Source organism: Gossypium hirsutum, chromosome D01, assembly GCF_007990345.1.
Source record: "Gossypium hirsutum isolate 1008001.06 chromosome D01, Gossypium_hirsutum_v2.1, whole genome shotgun sequence".
NCBI lineage: Eukaryota > Viridiplantae > Streptophyta > Magnoliopsida > Malvales > Malvaceae > Gossypium > Gossypium hirsutum.
The window spans coordinates 1,157,879-1,182,350 of NC_053437.1; the positions used below are offsets into that span (position 1 = coordinate 1,157,879).

A 24,472-nucleotide genomic window follows, 5' to 3' on the forward strand; every position below is an offset into this window, starting at 1 on the left:
TTAAATATATATATATATTTATATTATTTTTAATTTAATATTTAATAATTTTGTATATTTTATACTTATTATAATTTTATATATAATTATCTTAATATTTTTTAATGTTTATAAATTTAATTTTTATATGTTATAAATTAGATAATATATAAACATTACAAAATTAAAAAAATGGGTCAGATTAGGTTGAGCTCGGGTCTTAAATGTTTAAGCCTAAGCTTGACTCATATTTTAAATAGACCTAATTTTTTACTTAATCATTATTTTTGGGCTTAATATCGTTGCCTAAACCCTCTCAAATTTTAGGCGAGCTTTGAGCTTGGGTAGGTAACTCGACCCACAAACAATCTATTCTATAAGAGTGAATTTAAAAAAAAAATGAGTTCGGGAATATGTTAGATTTTAACCTCTTAAAAGTTTATAATTCAATTCCAATCTCCCGAAATTTTTTTTCTAAATTTGCCCCATGTATTCAAAAGGTGTTTTAAACGAAATTCACTACATCATTTTAATCAAAATAGTTCAAATATTAACTATTTGAATTAACTAATGTCATTATAAAAGTAAAATATCAAATTGTCAAATTGCAATATAAAAACCAAATTCCAAATATAAGCATAGTAGAAGGATCAAAACTGTAATTTAATAATTTTCTTATAGTGACGAAAAACATCAAATATAAAATTCTTCTGAATTTGATACGGGTTCAATAAAATTACATATAACCACGTCATAACAATTGATCATTCATTTTTGTATGTCACCAAACAAAATCCCACCAGCCTTATAGAAATTATGTGATCTATGAAGTATGATGTATATGTATGTATATATAGTCATTTACACTTCGGGGTTTATCTGATCTAACTCTAAACCACTATCATGAACACTGCTTTTTCCGGAATTCTTCCGATAGTAGTGTGTTTACGAGCCGTTGCAGCCTCTCAGCACCGGGGCCTGGCCTAAACACAGAATCATCGCCTCGTACAGAACACGGGTCAGCTCCACCTTCTGAACTACCAATACACCATGCTCCGGGTGCAAAACGGCCTGTGCGACCCAGAAGCTCTTTATCGATTTTATCCAAGACTGGGTCGTTCTTATGGAACTTCCGAGCAAAGGGTGCATTGCTTTTTACCATTTTGTCGAAGTCTTTCATCGACAATGAGATCGGATGTTGCTTCGGAGGGGTGTCCCAAGCTATGTAGTGGAGATCATGGCTTATCGCAGTGCTGTGGAATTCATTGGTGTTGCAAATAACAGTGTGGAAATAGCCTTCCGGGGAGGAAATGAAGTTCGTGTAATAAATTAGGATGGTTCGTGGGAAGTTATCCCATCCCCATATACAATACTCGGCAAAGGTTCGTGTAAGTGCTACCCATGCGGAACCTGAATGGAAAAATGGAAAACGAACATGGAAACAACCAATCAACATAAATGCATTACGTTCGGGATTTCGGGATAACACCCATTAATATGAACCCATGCGGATCGCATTGCCCCCTCAACTAAAAAAATAGCAAATTAGTCCTTTTACATTAAATCAAAGTGCAAACAGGTCATTTTATTAAAAATTTCATCTATTTTCACAATTAAAAACCGATCCTTGTACGTCGCATGCCATGTGTTACTATCTAGTTATTCCATCAACTATGTCAGTTTTTAACAATAGAAATGAATGAAGTTTTAACAAAAAGGACAAATTTGCTCCTTAATGTAACGTACAAGGAATAATTTGACCATTTTTAAGCAGAGAGGGCAAAATACAATCTGACTCCTAGTACAAAGGTCTCTATTGTACTTTTACCTATAAATACATTATGACCCTTAAGAAAACAAAAAGTGGCAAGCAAGCGATCTACCCATGATTAGAGAAAACCTTGGGTACGGTGTGCTTAACAAAGTAGAAAAGATAACCAACCTGTAAACAACTTGAAAGACGTGGGCAGTGACCGACGTTGTGTGGTCCAAGCAATATCAGATTTTTTGGACAAGTAAAGGCCGGGATCAACAACAATCGGTCTGGCCCTCTGGTTCCTGTGAAACCACATAATTAAACATGGAAACTAGGGACACTATGGCATAGAAGAAATTAATGAGTAGCGAGTACACTAGGTATTCATCTTACAATTTCCAACCAGTAATCTGCATATGTTCGATGAAATTGAGATGTCTTGACAAATTGGAGAAAACATGCAACAGATCTGCAAAACCGAAACACATACCGGCTATCCTTCAGCAAACAGGGCGAAAAAAAATGAACCCATTTTAACAGACCTCTAAATTTCGAAAACCAATCCACAAATCAACAAGACATGCTTATCATAATATTGAAAAGGGAATATACCAATGAAACTTAATATCCAAAGACATAGCCTATGATGCATACAGAATTAATATATGTATATATATCATTTGATTACGTTGATTAAGCAGAACTACAGAAGCCACATTGGACAAATAAATATTTTATCTCCAATCAGAATTTGCATACAAGATACAACCGGTAGTCTTATTAACAAAGAGTGAACATCGAAGGAAACGATAAAAACCCTTTTTCTTCTTTGCTATTAAAAACATATCAAGGGATGGATCTAAAAGTTCCATTGAAATCCAAAATTTATTAGACAATCGATTGAACACCCTTGGAATAATATTCATTAGAGCATAAGCTACAAATTTCCACACTACTTAAAATCTTACTCCGAACTATCAATGCCATGTTATAACTTCTCCCATAGAATCCGGAAACAAGCATGCACAATCAACCTTATTGATATTCAAACTGCTCTAAACAGTACATATACATATACATATACATATACATATACATATACATATACATGAAGGTATAAATGTCGTGTTATAACTTCTATAGAATCCAGAAACAAGCATGCATAATCAACCTTATTGATATTCAAACTGCTCTAAACCATACCAATATTCATCTACAAGCATAGCAACACGCATTTACATTAAACCTATAGATAACCATAAGATCAAACATAGCATTGATAATGAAAATGATACAAACCATCTTGAGTCACAAGCGGATAATCCGAGGCACTCAAATTGATAAACCAATCCCAATCCAAGCTCTCCTTCAACAAAATCGCGATCGCTTGAAGGGTCGAAGCGATCATTGTCGGACCTTTATAAGTAACCAAATTCGACTGTGCCATTACACGTACATTTTCAACTACAGCGAATGGCGGATTGTTCTTCACCGCATTCGCCAACTCCAGCCGTTCCCTCGGCGGAGCCTCGAGGTCTAAATGCAAAACATATTGATTCCTAGGATGATAAATAACCTGTAAGGTCCTCATCATTCTATGACTATCCCCTTTAGTCCCTGAAATAAGATAAGCTAGCCTAGGTGGTTCAAAAGAAGAACTATTGGTGTTCAATACTTTGTTTAAACTAGATTCTACAAAGTACCCATTAGAAACCTCTGTTTTAGCAAAGGAAATAATGTCAAACGGTAACTGATGATGATATCTATCATAAGGAGCTTTGAAAAACCCAAAAATGGCAGAGAAAATCAATGTAATTGACACAAGTAAGCTGGCAAGAAATGGGATTATCCATTTGCTATCATTGAACACTCTGTTTGAATGCCTTGACAACGGGTTTCTCATAAAAACTAGTTTCTTATATAGTTTTTTCATTTTGGGGTAATCAAAATGTTAGCTAAAGAACCCTAAATTCAGAATAAAAAAGGGTTTTAAGCAAAAACCCCAAATTCCATAATCGAACTTCAAGTAAAAGTTTGGTCAAAGAAGCTAATTTACAAGCAAATACAGCATGGAATAGTAACCGACATCTCCAAAAAAAAAAATTTAAATCAAGAAAAAAGTTTGAACAGATGGATTTGGTTTTTGGCACTAGATCTGATTACCAATTAAACCCAGAAATTTGATAATGAAAATTTTGAAAATAATACACTTAGAATGTAAGCTATCAGATACTTAAAACACACGTCGTGAGAGGTAGTGAAAGCTTTAAATTGATACAAAAATGTACAGAAAACGAAAAATGAAATGCATTCAATGAGGAACAGAAGAATTCAATTTTTTTACTTCAACGGATAATGAAATTTGATTGATATAAGGTGAAGGGTTAATGTTATATATCATGGTTTTAATGTTCAATTTAATATAAAATTATTGTCCGAGTTTAGTAACTAAGTTTAGTTTTAATGTTTAAATTAGTACTGAGTTTCTGTCAATTTGATACTTATTCTTTTTTCTTGTCTCAAATAAGCACTCGAGTTTAATTTTCAATGTTCAACCCGTTACTTAAGTGTGTTTTTTTTAATTGAGTATCTGAGTTTGGACTCATTTTTCAAACTGTTACTTGAGCTTCTTCTTTTTCAATTTAAAGTGTCAAATATTCATTAGACTACACGATGTCGTTTGATCTAGATACCAAATTGAATATAGAAGTCAAACTCGTGTACCATTTTAAAACAAAAAACCTCAATTATCAAATTGGATATCAAAATTAAACTCAAGTGCCAAATGGTATCCTAACGCTAATGAGAAATATAAATTAATATTTTAAAGGATTAATTCCACTGGATTCTCTCAAATTACAATCTAGATTCTAATTTTGTCTCAAACATCAAAACATTATAATTGAGTCCCAAAGTATCATTTGTATCAATCACATCATTCTGTCAATGTAGCTGTTAGTTTAGATATTAAATATCGACTCAAAATTGATGTGATGTATATATAAAACACATGATCAAATTATAAACACATTCGTAACTAATAGAAAAATACTTTAGATCTAACATGTTAAAAAAATAACCCTTTTAAGTACTAGTGTGGTAAGTACATGTGTTCACAAATTGATCTAACGTGTTTAAAATATGCTTCACATCGTAATTAAAGAAACATAATTGACAGTTAAATTAACAAAAAAAAAACTAATTAGTTTTATGTTAATACTTTGAGTACTCACTTAAAATAATTTGAAAGGTAGAGACCAATTTAAAATTTAAGCGATAGTTTAAAGACTTAGATGCAAATAATCCTATTTTCATTACTTTACCTTTGATTTGATACTTCTTCTTTAATTGATGGCAAAAAAACATGGATTTAATGCTTTAGTTAATTAAAGTAAAGATTATTCGCATATACCGCTCTTGTACGCTTTTCTATTGCGCGTGTGTTGCAATTTTCAACAACTTTCGAACTAATAATTAGAGGTGAGCAAAACTCGATTCGACTCGAAAAAATCGAAAAAAAATTTGAATTTCGAGTTAAACGAATCGAGTTATTCGAATCAACTCGAATTTTTTTTTTGAATTTCGAGTTCGAATCGAGTTGAGTTTTCGAATTCGAATAACTCGAATAATTCGAATATCACACTATAATATTTTACATTTTTACCCCAAACTCCTAAACCTTTTTACTTTTCCCTTAAAACTTTTACTCCTTCTCACTTTCCCCCCAAAACTTTTACTCCCCTCCCCTCCCAACCCCCCAATCTACCCAAAATCCATTTCCCACCAAAATTTTACTCTCCCATTTATTTTTTCTCAAAATTTTACTCCCAAAAACCCTCAAAACCTTTTATTTTCCCCCAAAATTTTTACTCCCTCCCACTTTTCCCCTAAAACTTTTATTCCCTTCCCATCCCACCTCTCATCTATCCCAAACCCTCCCCCCTCCAAATTTTTTTTTTAATATTTTCACTCCAAAATTTTACTCTCTCTATTTACTTTCCCTCAAACTTTTATTCCCCAAAACTTTTTATTTTTCCCCTAAACTTTTACTTCTCACCCTTTACTCTCAAATAAAAAATCAAAATTATCCAAAAAAATCACTAAACATAAATAGTAATAATTTTATTTATATCTACTATTTATATTATTAAATTAAATTTCACATTTTATATTATTTATATTATTGAATTATTTAGTCATATTGAATATTTATATTAAAATTGAATTATTAATTATGCCATAAAATATTCGTGTTAAAATTTTATATTGGTATCAATTTCACTTTTTATTTTTAAAATAAATTTTATTAAAAAATCATATTTTTACATTTAATATATTTTTTAATTCTAAAATACATAGTGACAATAATCTGAAGATAATTGAAACAACTAAGCAAGCAAAAAAGCTAACCAGTATATAAAAAATTAATAAATAAATTATGAAGTGATGAAAGTTAATAAAAAATTTGATTAATGTGGACAAATTTTATTATGATGGGTGACAATGGTTACAAGGACCCAAAATTATTTTTTAAAATTTAACTCGAACAAATGTATTCGATTCGATTCGATTCGAATTTCATCTCACTCGACTCGATTCGAAAAAACTTCAAATAAAGTTAGGATAATAAAATGATATTCGAAAACTCAATTAACTCAAAAATTTTCGATTCGATTCGATCGAATACTCACCCCTACTAATAACCAGATAACGCGGCTATTTGCGAGTGGGGATTATTAAGACCTTAAAAAGACGTTTGTCGGTCCCAAAAAACGCTGTTTTCTTACAAAACACCGTTGAGTGCGGGCCATGTTTTTATCCTCTTTTGGTTTTGAACAATTTTTTGTTATTTAATAAATTTTTTAAATAGTTTTAATATTAAATAAATTTAAAATATAATAAATATGTGATAAAAATGAGATATAATCATTTGAAATTAAGTTTTTTAATTTCTTTAAAAAAATTATGATATAAACATTACATTAATCTAAAATGAAAAGAAAAATGAGATTAAATGTTAAATTTTATATAAATTATATTATATTGTAACTATTAAAATGCATGATATCCATGATGAGGGTCAAAATATTTTTTATATAAATTTTTATGAGAAATAATGATATTTAAATTAATTGTTCTTTTAAAAATTTGAAAAGGTTTAATAATTTTTAATTGCTTATTAATAATAGTTATAAATTTATAAATGGTAAAATTGCACTTTAACTTCTCAATAATGAAAAAAGAATTGTCTAGTCCTTTATGAAAATGATGAAATCATAAATTAATACAACCTTATAGAATTATATTTTGACCTCTTAAAAATTTATAATTTAACTTCGATCCCTCTTTTAAAAAATTCTAGATTCAACTCTATCGGGTCTATAACTTTTTAAGAATTCAAACACCTAAATAATTAAAATACTGAATTGATGTCACTCAACTCATTACATCAAACTCTATCAAAATATGTTAAATCTTAAATCGAGGAATCCATTTTTTTCTTTAACACTCGATTTAAATTTGTCAATGTTAACTCGAACCCTAAATTCAATCCAATTAATATGAATTTAATTTGATTTGATTTAATCGTAAAAAAAATCAATAGTTCAAATTTATTTAACATAAATTAAAAAATTATCCGAGTCAAAATGAACTGAAACCGAAATTACTTCGCAAATTCTAAATCTAAACTCTAAATAACCTCGAAATTAAAATGAACTATAAACCCAACTAACAACTAGAATAACTCAAAACTAGATCAAAATTTTAAAATTCAAATTAATATGATCCAAATTGACTCCATTGATTTATTAACAGTTTTTCTTTGTTTATTCAAGTGAGGCCCAAGAACAAAACTTGACTGCACCAACCATAGTATGCATTGGCATGAATTTGCATATATACATACATATATATATATAAGAATTTGAGTTAATTATCCCGAGCATTTAAGGTCGAGTCTCATTATGTATAAATATTATGTACAAATTTTTAATTTATATTTTATTATGTGTATGTTTTGTTTAGATTTCATTTTAATTTAAGTTGGAATATATTTTAATTATTAGTTTAATTTCATACAAAAATATTGATTGTAACCGTAATTTCGTTTGTGCGTGTACACCCAAATTTTGACTTGAAAATAAGATATGTAAAATTGGAATAAATTAAAGAATTTTATTTACGAAATTTAGTTATAATTTACGAATGAATCTTTTAATACAAGGGAGAGATGCATACTTGAGATTGCTTGATAATTGATTCAATAATCTTTTTGAGACTCGATCTTTAACCTATAAGGTTCGTTATTAATTTAGACATTAAATTCCAACTCAAACGTTTAAAAATCCCGGGTCAAACTGTAACCATGTTTATATCCTCCCGGGAGGATACTATCGATGTTAGAGTGAAAAGTTGCAATCTCAACTCAACATTTGCAATGAGAGCTTCCTATTAGGCTCTATTTCGTCTACTCAATTTGATTGAAGCTATGGATCCATGATGTGGGTTCATCATAAATTGTTCTTCATTGCGTCGATGATGCTTTGGTGGCCCAAGATATTGGAAAGTCGACCACCACCCATTTTTGCCGCCCTTGTTGTCCTGTTTATTAATTAGATTTATTTGTGGGTCGAATCGAATCTAAATAAATTGTTTATAAATATTTTTTTTATTCGAGTTCGGCCTATTTTTCAATAAGGTAATTCGAGCAGCCAATTTATACAATGATTATAAAGAAAAAAAACTAAGCACACGTCTTCATTTATTTACTATGAAAATAATAAAGGTTAAAATACAAACACTAATAAAAAGGTTGAAATCTAACACTTAGACAGTATGAGCAACAACACTCTTGAAATGTAAGTTGTGGATGTGCTGGGTTTGGGCCTAAAATTTGACTCAATATCTGGCCCGAATAGAAAATAAGTTTAAAGTTTATTTTTTGGATTTTCTTTTATATAATTCCTCGTATTTCAAGCAGACAGTTCAATTTATGGATAAGTCTATCATTATTCATTGATAATTTCTTTTTTTGGCACAAGATGATTTATTTTAAAAAAATAGATTTTAGTTTGGGGTTTGTTTTAATGGTTTGTGGTCTTTGGTGTTTCCATGACGACTATTTTTTATCTGTTTTTTTTTGGGGTTTTTTCTCACATATATTGTTTCGAGTTAGCAACGATGTTTTCATCGCCACCGAAGCTAAGGCCAAGTAAGTGACCCTTCGCATCAACATTACTTTGCAAATGTCAATGGTTTATGCCAAGTATCGACTTAGGACCCTTTTGGATGTATGTTTACCTGCAGTGCGGTACACTTAGATTTCCTTTTTGTCTCATACTACAATATTCAATCTCACCGCCAGCACTGTTTCTACATTAGTCTCAGGTAAACACACCGTCCATCCAAATGGGCCCTTAAGCAAAGACGAATTTGAGGGAAAGGTAGCCAAGACCAAAAAGGAAAAACATTCAATTTAGTCCCTTCTTAAAATGAAAATCTAAATTAATATACGGTAAAATTTCACTTTAACCCTCTAAAAAATAAAAAATAAAATCGTCAATTCCTTTTAAAAGTGGTGAAATCATAAATTAAATAAATGGTAAAAATATATTTTAATGGTTAAGGATTCACCTAGGACTTGCAAGCCAAATAAATGGGGAGGGGGTGCCCAAAGCCATCCCAATAAATGATCTGAAAGCTGTAAATTACACATTGTGGCACTGTCATTAGCTGTATATTTCAACATACATGGATGTACTTTTTTTCCTTCTCACTTAAATTTAACGTATTTATTTCCATTTCGTACGATATAGATTTTATTTTTGAGTTTTTCTTATATATATATTTAATTATTTCTGTTGCTTTTCTCCTGCACCATATTTAATTTACTACAGCTTTAATTGCTATATTTACTGCTTCAACAGCTAGGAAAAAGATAAAATTTTGAGATGAAAAGGGTTAGGTTAAAAATGGTCAAAATTGCTATTAGTCCCTGTTTCTGTGTAAATTATAAATTTAATCCTTGCACTCTAATTTAATTAGTCTTTATATGTTTCAAAATTTTAGTATTGGTCAAATGATAGGAGTTAAATTCGTCAAATTAAATTGTACAAGCCCAATTTTAGCCTGGGGCCCAATTACAAAAAACAAAAAAACCAAACCAAATTAAACTAACCCACCAACCCAACTAGCCTAACCCGGAGCCCAAAAACCCGAACGGCCCAATACCCGAGCCCAATGGACAAGCCCACATCAGACTAGGGTTTCAGAGACTGAAACCCTAGTGCCCCACTTGCATCTACCGCCGCTGTCAATCACCTCAGCCACCTGCCCCCTGACTCGCGCCGCACCTGCCACCGACACCCTCACCTACTCTACCTGCAAAAGAAAGGATACAATAGCAGTAGGAAATAGGGATTTTGGTTGTGAAAAATGGCTATAAAAGGCCATTCAAAAAAATTGTAAGGGGGAGGGGCCCCTGTTTTCCACAAAGAAGAGAAATAAAAAAGGTTGAACACCCATTTCTGACCGGTTTTCCTTTTTTTCCTCTCCACTGTTACTGTTGTTTTTTACAATTTTATTTCTTTCATTTTTTACACAAAAATATATAAAAAAAGGATTAAAAAAGAAGCTTATTACCCTTTTCTTTACGTCACCGGAGCGCTCAGGAGGCCGAGGAAAGTCATCGGAGAGAAAAAGGGAGACTTTTGGTCTCCCCGCCGCCGTACACGGTGGCGCCGGCGCCGGAGGGCGGCGGCCGGTGCGGTGGCTCTCGGCCGGACCCTTGGCCGGCGCTCAGAGAGAAAAGGGGAGAGTTGAGAGGATTTTGTGGGATTTTTTTTGAAGAAGAAAGAAAAATGAAAGTTTTTGAAAAAAAACTGGTTTAAATAGGGGAGTAAAACGACGTCGTTTTCCTCACCCCTTTAAAACGCCAAAACGGCGTCGTTTAGCTCCTGGCCCGAAATCCGACCCACTCCAGCAAAGGGATCCGCGTGTTTAGGCTTGAGGGGATATTTGCGAAATAAGCCCCTCCGCCTTTATGGCGTTTTCAACGCAATTCTTTTATTATTTGCAATTTCGGCCGCAAAATTTCCTTTTGTTTTATTTTAATCCCCATACCATGTATATGCACTTCCTTGGAACGGCGCCGTTTGGTTGGTGCGGGATATTTCCCCAGTTAATCCTTAGCTTCTTTCGCGCCTTTGAAATTAGTCCCTACGTTTGGTTTATTTTTTTAAATTTATCCTGTCAATTTAGTTTAAATTGTATTTTAATCCTTTTTCTTTATTTTTGGTTATTTTGTCATTTGAATGTGATGTTTTTTTTTATTATTGTCTTCTTACTTTAAATCTTACTATATATATATATACATATATATGTCTAATATTTAATAATATATATACATGACTATATTATCTATTTTATAATTTATGTATGTATTTATATATACATTTTAAGTATTTATATTTATATGCCTATATTTCTACCATCCGTATCTATATACATACATTCGTACATCTCATGTTTCATATATGTTTATATATACATATTCTTGTTATTATTTTACAATTTCAAGCATGTATGTATATGTGAATAAATTTTTATAATATATGTATGTACATATTTTTTTAATTTGTATAAGTATATATATATATGCACATTGTTCTATCTTAAAATTTTCATATTTATGTACATATACACGTTCTTGTAATGTACATACTTTTATTATATATATTTTTATGTTTTATAATCTACTCATGTATATGTAAATACTCACATTTTCATATTTTATAACACATATATATTTTATATTTTTATAGTTATATACATTTTCTTTGTTTATTTCTTCATTTACATATGTTTTAATATGCTTATAATTGTGTATTATATTAGTTCGTCTCTATATTTATTTTTACCTAGTAGCCTTTGTTTGTATTATTTTGCTTATATCATCATCATTTCCATTACACCAAATTTTTTATTTAGATTTCAAAAAAGAAATTTTAAAAATAAGTAATATTCGGTGTTTTAGATCTTCGAGAGAATCAAGCCCTAACGTATTGGGTTCCGATTTTCTTCGTTGAACCTAAATAATCGAGATTATTCTTTTAAAAAAAATGATAAAAAGCTCGTTATCGAGAATTCAATATGTTGTATCCTAACGCATTGGATGTGACACGTTGTTTTCTCGAGATGATGATTTTTTGAAATACATGTAATATTCAATGTTTAATATTTTGAGAAATTGTGCCCTAACGTATTGGGTTGCGATTTCTTCATTTGATTTAAACAATTGAATATTCTTTTAAACTTTATTACACGAATCTTTTCAAACTTAAGTTTTAAATGATCTCGGGAATAAAAAAAGATCGTGTCTTAACTCACTGGACATGATCCCTTTTTTAATCCAAGATAATTAAACATATTTTAAATAAGTAAATTTTGACATTCATTCGCATATCGGGAATTCGAGACATTGTGTCCTAACTTACTGGATATGATGCTTTCTTTCTCGATTAACGTGGAACGTGCCCCTCTTTTCCCAAAATTTTCAACACTTTAATACAAGGATCGTATTTTTAAAATTCTTTTAAATTCTCAATTTTCGACATTAAGACATTAAGTAATCAACTAGGTACCAATTTTGGGCGTATCGAGGGTGCTAATCCTTCCTCGTGCGTAACCGACTCCCGAACCCGTTTTCTAAATTTCGTGGACCAAAACCGTTGTTTTAATAAAAGCAAACCGTTTATTAAAACAACCATTTTTCGAGGTAATCCAATCACACCTCATAAAAAAAAGATTGGTGGCGACTCCCATTTTTGTTTTCATTTTCCAAAACCCAAGTTGACCCCGTTTTCATCCAAAAAATGGTGTCAACATAAATTATGTTTTTTTCTCTTTTTTTTTTTGTGACAAAGATGTTGTTACATATATAATATCATGTCGATTTGCTATTTTTACATGATGATCCGCAAAAAATTATGTCGTTTAGGTTAATGAATTGAATGACGATTCGTTTGAGTCAATATTAAAATTTCAAAACTTGAAAAATATAAAGACAAAAAATATCAAATCAAAAAACATAAGCTAAATTCGTAATTTACACATAATACACTATTAATTGCAATTTAATGCTTTTTGTTGATATTGTATTTGGTCAATCACATAAAAAAATATATAGTATATGAATTGAAATATCACGAAATTGCAAATCCAAGACAACAACAAATGTTACCTACTAAGATGGTAGTTGCTATCATAGCCAGGATGAGGATCGAGCCCTGGACCACTATTAAAATAGAAGAGATCATTACCATTTCACCTAACTCGTGTGGTTTATTAGAACATGTGTACGAATTGGTTAAGTTCTATTATTAGTGTTTTACTATGCATAAAACTGTAGATTTAGTTCATGTTCATTTCCAGCCTTGGCACAAACAAGAGACGTTAAATCCATTAACTAGGGTTTTTTTTAACATAAAAATAACGACATTATACATGTGATAATATATTTGAAGCATCAGATTTTAAAAATAATAAACTTAATAAATTTAATAATTATCATTTGATCCATATTAAAATTTTAAAAATAAAAAAATACATTAATTAAAAATAATTAAATTAAAATACAAAAACAAAATCCACCACTTACACATAACTCAACATCAACTTATATAACAGAATTTAACCTAGATTTTAAGTATTAATTAATCTTCGTATTATACTTCACAAATTTATAACAAACCCATCCTTCGCTATCATTTAACTCATCATAACCCCTGGTTGATTGTAACATTAAGGCACATTATACTTTTAGAGATATACATTCAAACCTGAAAATGATTTTATTAAAAAGAACAACCATGAATCTCGAGAATATTAATTTTCATAAACCGTAAAACGGACATTAAAGATAATAAAGAAATTAACTTTATCATATCCACCATTTTTTTAAAGCTGATCTTTAAAGATCACCAAAAAAAGGAGTACATTAGATAACCTAAAGGAAGAAATAATTCATGGAAATAAATAAGTTAAAAAGAGTTCATAGAAAATTATGAACATCTCCAACTAAAGCTTAAACTGTTAGATATTTTTCCCAAAGAAGAAGATGAACAAAAAAAAGAAAAGAAAAAAGGAGCAAAAAGGGAGGGGATACAGTGAGATTAAGGGACTTATATGAAATTAACGATAAGATCGAAGGATCGCCCCACAAAATGTACAAATAATGGCTCTCCAAGATTTCTTGTAAAACGGGACGTAACAAAATCTGGTGGAGGTTTTCATATCGGCGACACGTGCTCCTCCGCCACACCGTGAACAAATCCCCGCCGCCGGCTTAGTAGTGCTCACTTTCTTTGTCTGATCAACGAGGAAACAAAAGAACACCATGGCTTTTTTTTTTGCAGTGAATGAAAAGCTCTGTGTGCTTTGAATAACAGTTGGAACTTAGAAAAAAAAAACACTGCTCAGGACTGTCGGAGTTTGGTTTTTTAAAGATAGAGATCGTATGAAAGGGCTCAGTTGTATATATATTTATGTTTGAGGGTTAAAAGTCGAGCAACTTTGGTATATGGGTGAAAGATTTTTTTTTTAGATACTTTTCTATATGTAATAATTAAATTGGATTCAACCATGGTTGCTCCTCTAGTATCTTTGGAAAGCAATAGTAGCGAGAAAATTCATGATTAGTTGTTTATCTCTTTAAAGAGTATCAGCGACGAGAGAATTAATCATTGCTGCATGTGGTGGATACATTGATTTCGACTTAAAAAAAATATTTTGAGTTGGAAAAACTCAAGTTGAAAGTATGTGAATCATAGATAACATTGTTTAATCACTATTTTTTAAGGTTAATTGATTAAATAAGGAAAGAGTTAGTTAAAAAAGTTTTACCAATTCGGCTGAGTATTAGCTCGATTAGCATCGGCATTGTTGCTAATATAGGAGGACGTGGCTTTAAGTACGCTGAAGCACATTATCTTCTTGTTTAAGGATTTGGGAGAAACTATAGGTAGTTTTAGACATTATATCAAAAAAATAAATAAATATGATAATAGCTTTTAATCAGATTAGTGTTCAAAAAAAAGTTTTACCAATATTTTAATGTTTATTCCTGATTCAATTGATTTGAATGGTTAAACTATTGATAAATCAACAAATAAATAAAATTAATAAAAATAAAGTATATATATTAAAAATATAATCTAAAAATATAACTATATGTTTGAGCAACTATAAAAGAAAAAACCAAACTAATACAAAGCATAAACAAACAAAAATTTGTATAATAGTATAAAACTCGTACCTCAATAATAGGAATGAGTTTTTATAATAAAAAAATATGTGGTGTCTATTATATCTGTAATTTCATTATTAATTTACGGATTATGGGGGAAATTCAAAATTTAGGGTGGATTTGAATGGGCAATTGGGTGCGGTGCAGTGCGTTTAGCTTACTTTTTGTCTCACGCTACAGTATCTAATCTCACCGCTATTGCTATTTTTACACTAACCTCAGGTAAACACACCGCACATCCAAACCCACCCTTAATGAGTTGTGATTAAATCCGAATTCAAATTAAGTTGTAATTTTAAAGAGAGAAAAAAAATTTAAATTATAGAGAAATCCAAACTTTCATGAGTTATGATTGAATCCAAATTCGAATAAAATTGAATCTTTAAATAAAGTAAAGCTTTTCTAGCACTATTTTTTCGTCATTAATTATTGAATAATTTATCTAGCCTTTTATTACGTTAATACAAGTTCAAAGAGTTGTTCGAAGTTTAAGTGAGAAAAATGGGCCATGTGGGTTTCTGACACGTGTAAAGCAGTAGCTGGATATGGGTCCTATATGTTGACAGAATAGGAAAAGACAGTACATTTATATAACTAATAAGTTGTTGGTTCCACCGTTTCACTTTTTAAATAAGGTTTAATTACGCCGCGGATGTTGAAATTTTTTTTATTTTTTCAATTTAGTCCTTTCTTTTTTTCTAAAAATAGGATAAGCAAAAGTCGACAGACAAATTGAAAATCGCCAGCCAAATGTGTAAAACTTGTCTAAAGTTTTCTATTCGTAATTAATTAGGCTTATGTAACCAGACAAATACAAGTTTGATTTTTAGACATCGACAAATTTAATTGAGGCCAATTAAGTTGAATATGTCTACATGCAAACATAATAAGTCAAGTTGGATAATATATGCATTCAACTATACTTTTTGGAATTTTTTTTTTAAGTTCGGTTCATGTTGGACAAAATCAAGAAATTTTATTTTATTTTAAAAAGCTGAGAATTAAAATTGGGTAAACTACACTTGCGGTTACTAAATTATGAGTAATTTCACATTTTGGTTAGTGAATTGTTCAGAAGGTTTTATTTTAGTCATTTACTATTAGAGTTGTTGTTGTATGGTCAACATTGACCATCATATCGACTTAGATCTGAGGTATGTTCTTCTACTAGCTAATGGGTATTGATCCACCGTACCAATCGTTGAATCATCACTTGAAACTCACTAGCCAAATTAAAAAAAAAACCTTAGCAACTCAATGAATTAACTAAAAAATTTCAAATAGTTAGGTAAATTAAATGAAAAATTCAAATAGTTTAGTGACCATTTTGCAATCTTTTGAAGTTGAGTAATCAAAATATAAATTTACTAATAGTTTACTGACATTGAGTATAATTTATCCATTGAAATTTTGATTTATAAGCAAATATTTAACTTTGTCATAATAATATTTTTAAAAAAATTATATGAAATAGTTGCGTCAAATCAACATATATTATCATTTTGGATCTAGATTTTTTTGGCACTAGATAGTCACATTGGATCCTAATTAAATCAAGGTGGAGTTGAATCAAATGAGTAAATAAGAGTAAAGCTCTCTCAATGCTAGTTTTTCCATTCACAATATTCAAACTTAAAACTAGACTTAAATTATCACTCGTTGATGTATATAATTTCTATTCAAATTATACGATATAATCATATTTATTAAAAAGAAAATTCAAATATTTATCAAGAATAACCTTTAAATAAATTTGAAAATAGATAAAATTGCCATAACCATTACATCAACATTGTGTAATGTAAAAACACAATAGGAAACAATTGTTGACTATAATTTTGTAATGGTTATTGGATAATTGATACATACATGCATATATAGAGAGAATTAATGTCTTCTACTTAGATCATTGAAATTAAAAAAAAATTGACAATTTGATAATGATTTACAAATCTTGGACCAAGAAAAATAAATGAAGAGGTAAAGCTAAATGCCAAATGTCCATAATTAAAATGTGAATCTCACATATCTCAACTATCAACATTCAACCACCCTGATAGCTCTATTTGTGTTATATTATTCAAGGGATGTTATTAATTTAGTGATGTAATGCAAGGGTGTTGAATTAATAATGTATTAATGGATAATGGATATTTCTAGAATATATGTATATATTTTCAATGGTAGCACAAATTTTTATTCACATGTTCACACATTTTTGGAAGAGTACTTGAGAAAAGAAAGAAGAAGAAAAAAGGAACACTCCCACATGTTTCATTAGCTATTTATTGTTTATCATAATTATAGAAAGTTTGATGTAATTATAAACACAAAAATGATTAAGACAAAAAAAATAAAAAAATGTTTTAAAATATCAAAATATTATGAGTCTATATGAGTTGATATACATATTATAAGTTAATACTGACTAAAATGAAACGATACACCTCAAAACGATCAAAATAAAATAAAATAAAACATAACTCACTAGATACTAATTTAAAATTAAAACGATATATACTGATTGATAGAATTGATTCCAACCATGGTTTCGTTTGAACTAAATTTAGTCCTCTTAAATGTGACATATTTAATATATAGTAAACTAATTTTTTTTTCACATACATTTAGACCTTAAGATTCAGTTATCAAATATATTATTGTTTCATCGTACAAATGATCTTGCAACTTACTAATTTTTATTCAATTTTACAACCCCAAAAAAAAAAATTGTTTGATAAATTCAATAACTGAAAAATAAATATTAAAAATTTAAATACTAAATTTACGTGATAAAATTAAAATTCTATTCAAAATTAATTACGAAATATAATTACTTTATTTGTTAAATATAGATTTTAAACTATAAAAAATTATATTCTATATTTTATTCTTAGTTTTAAATATTTTACTTTATTTTAAAAAAATAAATTTTAATTGTTAAGTTTTTATAAGATAATATAATATTAAAATAAATAAAATAAAAAATTTGAAAAAGTTTTACATTAAGTTTACTTATCATTTTTCAAACTACTTTATAGAAAAAATTCTATCAAATTATTATTTTTAGATTATCAAACATATTTTAAAAAATAAATCATTAAAAATATTAATTTTAAATTAATTTAATTTTTTCAAGCATTTATCAAATAACTCCTAACTCTCAAAAAAAATTCTAAAATTTGAGTAATATAACCTACAATTCTACAAATCCTATGGGGAGAAGCAGAGATCAAGCATATATATGATTCATATATATATAGACATTAAATATAGATAAAAAGCAATATTAATGCATTGAGAAAATATTATGTTCAAAGAACATATCAATGAAAATGAATATAGGGCAAGAAACGAAAAAAAGAATGAACGAATGGTAGGGGAAAAAGATTTGAGTCAACCTGTAATCGGAATCATAGTGCTGCCATCATGGATTTGGTTACAGCCTCGCGCTTTATTTCAGCAGCTTTACCGCTACCTCGGAAATACATGTAAACTTGCTGCGGGATTTGAAAGAGAAAACCGAGTGAATAAGCGAAGAAGAGGAGTAGTTTTAAAGGAAAAGATGATGAAAGAAGGGGGGGGGGTTACTGAACCTGAATAACCCACAGACTGAGCAATGATTCGACGAAAAAGAATGCACAGCCGATAAAGTAGAATATCTGCAAGTCGAAAGCATGAACATGTCAAGCATTTTACAGAGATGTGATGATTAGTGAAGGAGAAACATGCAAAGGTCATATTCTAGTATTAGCCCTTATATTATGCATAAGTTTTGGTTTTAGTCATTTTATATTTGGTCATTCTTAATTTCTATTCTTTTTAAAATTAGAATTTGAGTCCAATCACAAATTGTAACAATTATAACATTAATTAAATTATACTATTTCAAAATTTTTATACAACATTAATTTTATTATAGGCGTAACATCATGTCAGCTCAGCTTCCTATTTTAGTAATATATTTAAAAAATTGAATTTAATAGCTATAGTTTGAGTTATAATTCAAATTTCAAAATTTAAAAAGTATAGAGATTAAAAACGATGAAGAACTAAGATTAAATCAATAATTTACGTATAGTACAAGACTGATATTAGAATTTGACTTCATTGGATTTAATAGCTACAATTTGGGTCAATAATAAAATTTGAAAAATTAAAAAAGTATAGAAATTAAAATTAACTGGTTCAACCTTAGTTATATTACAACAATAAAGACGTGTATTTAAGCACACTTCAACGTGTTTTTCTCTCTGATTTAAGGGTTTGGAGGGAGTAGATTATGGATAGTAGGCATTGTATTAAAAAATATTGACCCACTTAAAAAATATAAATATTAAAATTGACCAATCTAAAATATAAGGACTAAATCCATACTGTAAGCATAATATAGTGATTAATAGCATTTTAGTATAATTCGATAGGAGGATACATAGTAAAATCAGGTTCCCGTGAAGTAAATTATAGCATTGTAATGGCAAGAAACTTACCCCTACCGCAGCATCAACGCCGAAAAGATCTATTGCAGGCAAAATACCTCTGTATAAAGAATTACGCCATAAAGACATCAGTAAAATATTACTACAAACAATCAAATACATCAGTAAAGTATTAAGATATAGATTGCAATTTATTTTCTTAAAAAAAAAAGAGTAAATTAATTTTTGTATATTAAATTAAAATCTTTAAGTTAAATTTTTTTATTCATTTTTACTATTAAAAACTGACATGATTGATAGAGTAATCAGACAATTACATTGGAGTGCCACGTATACATCATGTCGATATGCAAAGATCACTTTTTAATAATAGAAATAGATGAAATTTTTAGCAGAATGATCGATTTGCTCTTTGATCTAATGTATAATGATTAATTTACTCACTTTTTAAATAAAAAAATATAACTCCTATTACAAAAGCCTCCATTACTTGAATGAGAAAATCAAATAGACTTACGCAATAGACTTTCCCTTGAAAAGAAATGGCGGAGCAATTGTAGCAAAGATGCAAAAGAAGATATGCAACTACAAGGTAGATCAGAAGAGTTAGAAATGAGGAGCTTTCGTATGTATCTTTGATTACTAAAAGAAAAAGAAAATTACAGTGAGAAAGCAGTAAGCTTACAATGTAAAATATGAAAAACCATCCGAACTTTAATGCACTATCAGTCCTGTAAAGGAACAGGAATATAACCATATAAGAACAGTTCAAACTCAGCTACATTGTTGAAGCTGAATTTCGGTGGTGCATGATTGAGATATTGTGTGAGAACAGGAAAATAACTATATAACAACAGTTAAAATTCAGCTCACAATGTTATTTTATTCGTTTGATACATGATTATAGTGTTTTTTTGGGTTATAATATACTAAAAGTTTATGTACTCTTCTTAAATTTAGAAATTAGTCTATTAATTTCTCATATTTTAAAATTCAGGTTTAACTGTTAACACTATAAAAAATATTGTTAAATTTAGGTTCATTACAGCAACATTATTTTTTTAGTTACATAACTACGGAGTAATTTTTTTTTAATTTCAAAATGTCACACCAATAAAATCAAGAAAAAAAATTCTAAAAGTAAAAGTACAAGAACAAAATTTCAAATTTGTAAAGAATACATAGATTTATGACATATTTTAATTTCAAAATATTATAATAATAAATTTAAAAAAATTAACAATTTTAAATTAAAAAAGTAAAGAGATTAAATATTTAAAAGAAAATTAAGTTTGAAATCTATGAACACCAGAGAGATTTGGCCTTGCTTTAACTTTTAGCGTAAATAGATACAGCTTTAATGTAAAACAAATATAGAATAACCAAAAAGTAGTACCTCATGGCACGATAAAGAGGGCGATACCACAAATAATAGGCACCAGGAACTCCAGATAATAAATAAATGATGGCAAGAAGCCAAATTGCTGGACCTGGAATGAATATACATTCCTAATATAAGTAAGAACACCAAATGAACAGTAATTTTAAAGTACTAAAATCAATAACTTTTGAAATCCACCTTCACATTTGATCCAGGCGGCAGTGACAGCTATTATGTTCCATGTAAGACATGCAACCAAACCTGCCAACATACAAATAAATTTAGAGACTTATAAGGTAAAAATTCCTTTACGGTGTCTCTCAATTTTTAAATTAAATAAATTAGTCCTTTTAAAAAAATTGAAGCAATTTAATTTCTGTTAATTTCGAAAGAGAGTAAAGATAACTAATTACGATGTTAATATTTTTTTTAATTGTACATGATTTTGATTGGTACAATAATAAATTCAATCTCAACATTTACACATTTACACGGATGTTGCACGATAAATTTATTAAATTATGACCAAATTGATAAAAATGTGTAAACTTTTAGGATTTATTATTATACCAATCAAAATTATGTACAATTGATGAAAAATATTAATATCATGATTAATTGTCCTCAGTTGTTTACTTTTAAATTTGACAGAATTAAATTGCTCTGATTTTTTTTAAAATGATCAATTTACTCAAAAGTAGAGCACCATAACAATATAGCTTTCATACATTTTCAAGATATCAGAGAAATAAACAGAGCAGAGAAAGAGAAACTGAGCTAATAACACAATCCAAACAGGGACACACTTAAAAAATAAGTAAAATGGCCTTGATCTTAACTCACCTAACAATGTTGAGAAAGCAACATACTGCACATTTTGAAGGTGGATTGGTATTTCTTTTGCAATGTTATGATGAATAATAGGATAAAATGGTGGCCAATTTTTGTCCTCTATGATTATTCCAGCTGCCAAGGAGAAGACAAAGGAATATATTGCAAAATCAGATTGGTATCTGAAGCTCGTTAAGTCATCTATAATAAACAAAATAAAAACCTACATCGTGCGATTGCATCTTCCTTTCTTTTCAATTCCTGCATAATATTAAAGATAACACTCAATATGAGGAAATTTTATTTTAGATGGAATTGTGAAATCACTCTACGCACCAATTTATCATCAAAGTTAAAAAGTATCTAAAAAGAAGCATTTGAAAATTTTGAGGATTTATTATTGTTATCAAAAAAGTGTTTTTGAAAAAGATAAAATGTACAATAAAATATCTATTTTAAATATGATATGTTGAACTTCCAGTAAGGAAGTTGTTTCAACCGAAAGCAAGAGCAAAAAAATTTAACTTTATGATTTGGGTCAAAAAATTTAATTTAGTTTAAAATGTATTTTTCACTATAATGATAAATGAAACTTACATAGATTGATTTCTAAATTCACATTTAAGAATTGCTATAGAATTTATTCAAAATTAAAAAGGAAAATAATTCATAACCAAATATATTCTACAAGCATTAGGAATAAATTAAAGTATCGAGTAAAATTTGATACTGAAAAACATGATTTTGATTTTTAATGCCAAGGTGCCAGTAATTTGATTATTTTGCAAATATATAAAATTGAAACTGCAATATGAAAGGAGGAACATATCAACATTGACACCGAAAACCTCAAATAATGAATTGGAAGTACCTTGCTCAAGTACAAACAAGCAACAACAAATCACCTGTTCTCGCCTTCTCAGTTCAGCCTCTCTTGCTTGAAGTTCCTTCTCCTTTTCTTTTAAACTCTACGATTGATGAGACAATAATGGCAGAAAGGAGTCTTTTACTTAATGTTTAGAACCATGCATCGTAGACAATTGAATATCTAGAAAGTTTTAAGATTACCTTGACAGAATCAAGAGGAATATCTATCGTTGCACCACGGTCATATGGTTCAGGAGGAAGGGGTGAAAGCCTTGATGAAGCAGTACCTTGATTCTAATTTAATAAAAAATAAAAGCAACACAATCAAGATAGTTAGCACTTGCAAGTGCCACTAAATTATGCAAGCAGAAAAACAACGGTAAAATGACTTTTTTTAGCCCCTCTCAATTTTGATATTTAGCAAATTAGTCCCTCTAAAAAATCGGAGCAATTTAATCCTTGTCAATTTCAAAAGTGAGCAACTAAGGCGTAAGGACAATTAATCACGACATTAATGTCTTCTGTCAGTTGTACGAAAATTTGATTGGTATAATAACAAATTTAACCCTCAAAGCTTACACATTCTATTAATTTGGTCTTGATTTAACAAATTAGCCCACAACATTTGTTTAAATGTGGAGGCCAAATTTGTTGGATTTTTTTTCTAAATCAAGACCAAATTGACAATACATGTAAACATTAATGGCTAAATTTATTATTATATAAATCAAAATGATGTAAAATTAACAAGAAATTATTAACGTAGTGATTAATTATCCTTAGTTGCTTACTTTCTAAATTGATAGAGATAAAATTGCTCTAATTTTTTTGAGAGGGACCAATTTGCTCAATATCAAAATTGAGAAGGACAGGAGAAATAATTTTACCGAAAGAAACTTGTATGCAAAACTGCATACATGGATAAAAAAAAGTAAGCAAGTCACAATAGACACAGTCAAATAATTACAGTGCAAGAGACATTAGCAGATATAAATATTTCACAATGAAAGCAAGGTATAAGCTAATGGGAACAAGTACACACTACACAGTATTCACCAGGGGAAATACAAAAGAAGAAGCCATATACCATGATAATCATTTATCTTCTTGTTCTTATTTTTTAAATTCATATTAACTTGTCAAAGTTTTAAAAGCTATATATCTAAAAAAAATGACAATCGTAAGAAAAAAAACCAGTCCTAAAGTCAAATGATCTTGTCTATGTTTAAAAAGATCCATCTCATAAGATGACAATATTGGTATCTAATATTCAGTTTCTTTCAATTCATAGCTTCTCATTTTTCAAGAAATGTAAAAAGTAAAAAAAATCAAAATCAACATTGTTACTAAAGCTACATTATGGAACGCACGTCACTGGTATCGGCAATGAAACAGATCTAATACTTAAGCCGATCAATGACCCAAATCAACGAAAACATCGCAAAAAAAAAAAAAGGAAACAGAAAATCAAAAATTCAAATCCACGATCAAAGGCATTTTCCGTTTATGGAAAAATCAGGTACGGATACGTAAAAAAAACGTGAGTACAGAACGAACTTACCGAGAAAGGATTCACCTCATCCTCATCGAAAGGGCTAGAATCGAAACGATTCATGGAATCACGAAGATGAAATTACTAACACTGAAAATGATGTGAAAATGAGAGAGGAATTTATTGGATTTGGATTATTTTTGGAAATGGAGACTGTTTGTTTGAAGAAAAATATGGAAGGAAACATATATAACGAGGGAGAAATTGGCGGGCCGCGGCTGAGGTTTAAATAAGAGTTGATAATGGGCTTGGTTAGCTTATTCACGTCATATTTAGGCCCAATTAGTATTTTATTATAAAAATATAAAAATAAATAATTATTTAAAAAATATGGTGGTTTTTAGGAGAGGTGATCATGGGC

The 24,472-nt window shown here is 29.3% G+C and overlaps 3 protein-coding genes and 1 long non-coding RNA gene across 4 annotated transcripts; all 4 read right to left on the reverse strand.

Annotated features, from left to right (window-relative positions):
• Positions 1–641: 641 nt before the first annotated feature.
• Positions 642–4,100, reverse strand: LOC121213699 (beta-glucuronosyltransferase GlcAT14B). The gene is made up of 4 exons (XM_041086654.1): positions 3,035–4,100; positions 2,129–2,204; positions 1,922–2,037; positions 642–1,389 (listed from the first exon to the last, which is right to left on the reverse strand). The coding sequence occupies exons 1-4, from the start codon at positions 3,666–3,668 to the stop codon at positions 881–883; spliced, it is 1,335 nt and encodes a 444-aa protein (XP_040942588.1). The 5' UTR covers positions 3,669–4,100; the 3' UTR covers positions 642–880.
• Positions 4,101–9,819: 5,719 nt separating this feature from the next.
• Positions 9,820–10,973, reverse strand: LOC107928864 (uncharacterized). The gene is made up of 2 exons (XR_001692716.2): positions 10,379–10,973; positions 9,820–10,117 (listed from the first exon to the last, which is right to left on the reverse strand). It is a non-coding gene; the product is annotated as an uncharacterized lncRNA (long non-coding RNA).
• A 2,683-nt stretch (positions 10,974–13,656) lies between these two features.
• On the reverse strand, positions 13,657–14,248 carry LOC121213700 (uncharacterized). The gene has a single exon (XM_041086655.1). It carries the CDS (start codon positions 14,132–14,134, stop codon positions 13,928–13,930), a length of 207 nt encoding a protein of 68 aa, XP_040942589.1. The 5' UTR covers positions 14,135–14,248; the 3' UTR covers positions 13,657–13,927.
• Positions 14,249–18,269: 4,021 nt separating this feature from the next.
• On the reverse strand, positions 18,270–24,289 carry LOC121213701 (secretory carrier-associated membrane protein 1). Its single transcript, XM_041086656.1, has 12 exons — positions 24,121–24,289; positions 22,761–22,853; positions 22,598–22,660; positions 21,920–21,953; positions 21,705–21,827; positions 21,060–21,122; positions 20,877–20,970; positions 20,166–20,211; positions 19,998–20,065; positions 19,532–19,580; positions 18,638–18,703; positions 18,270–18,541 (listed from the first exon to the last, which is right to left on the reverse strand). Exons 1-12 carry the CDS (start codon positions 24,172–24,174, stop codon positions 18,455–18,457), a joined length of 840 nt encoding a protein of 279 aa, XP_040942590.1. The 5' UTR covers positions 24,175–24,289; the 3' UTR covers positions 18,270–18,454.
• Between the last annotated feature and the right edge of the window lie 183 nt (positions 24,290–24,472).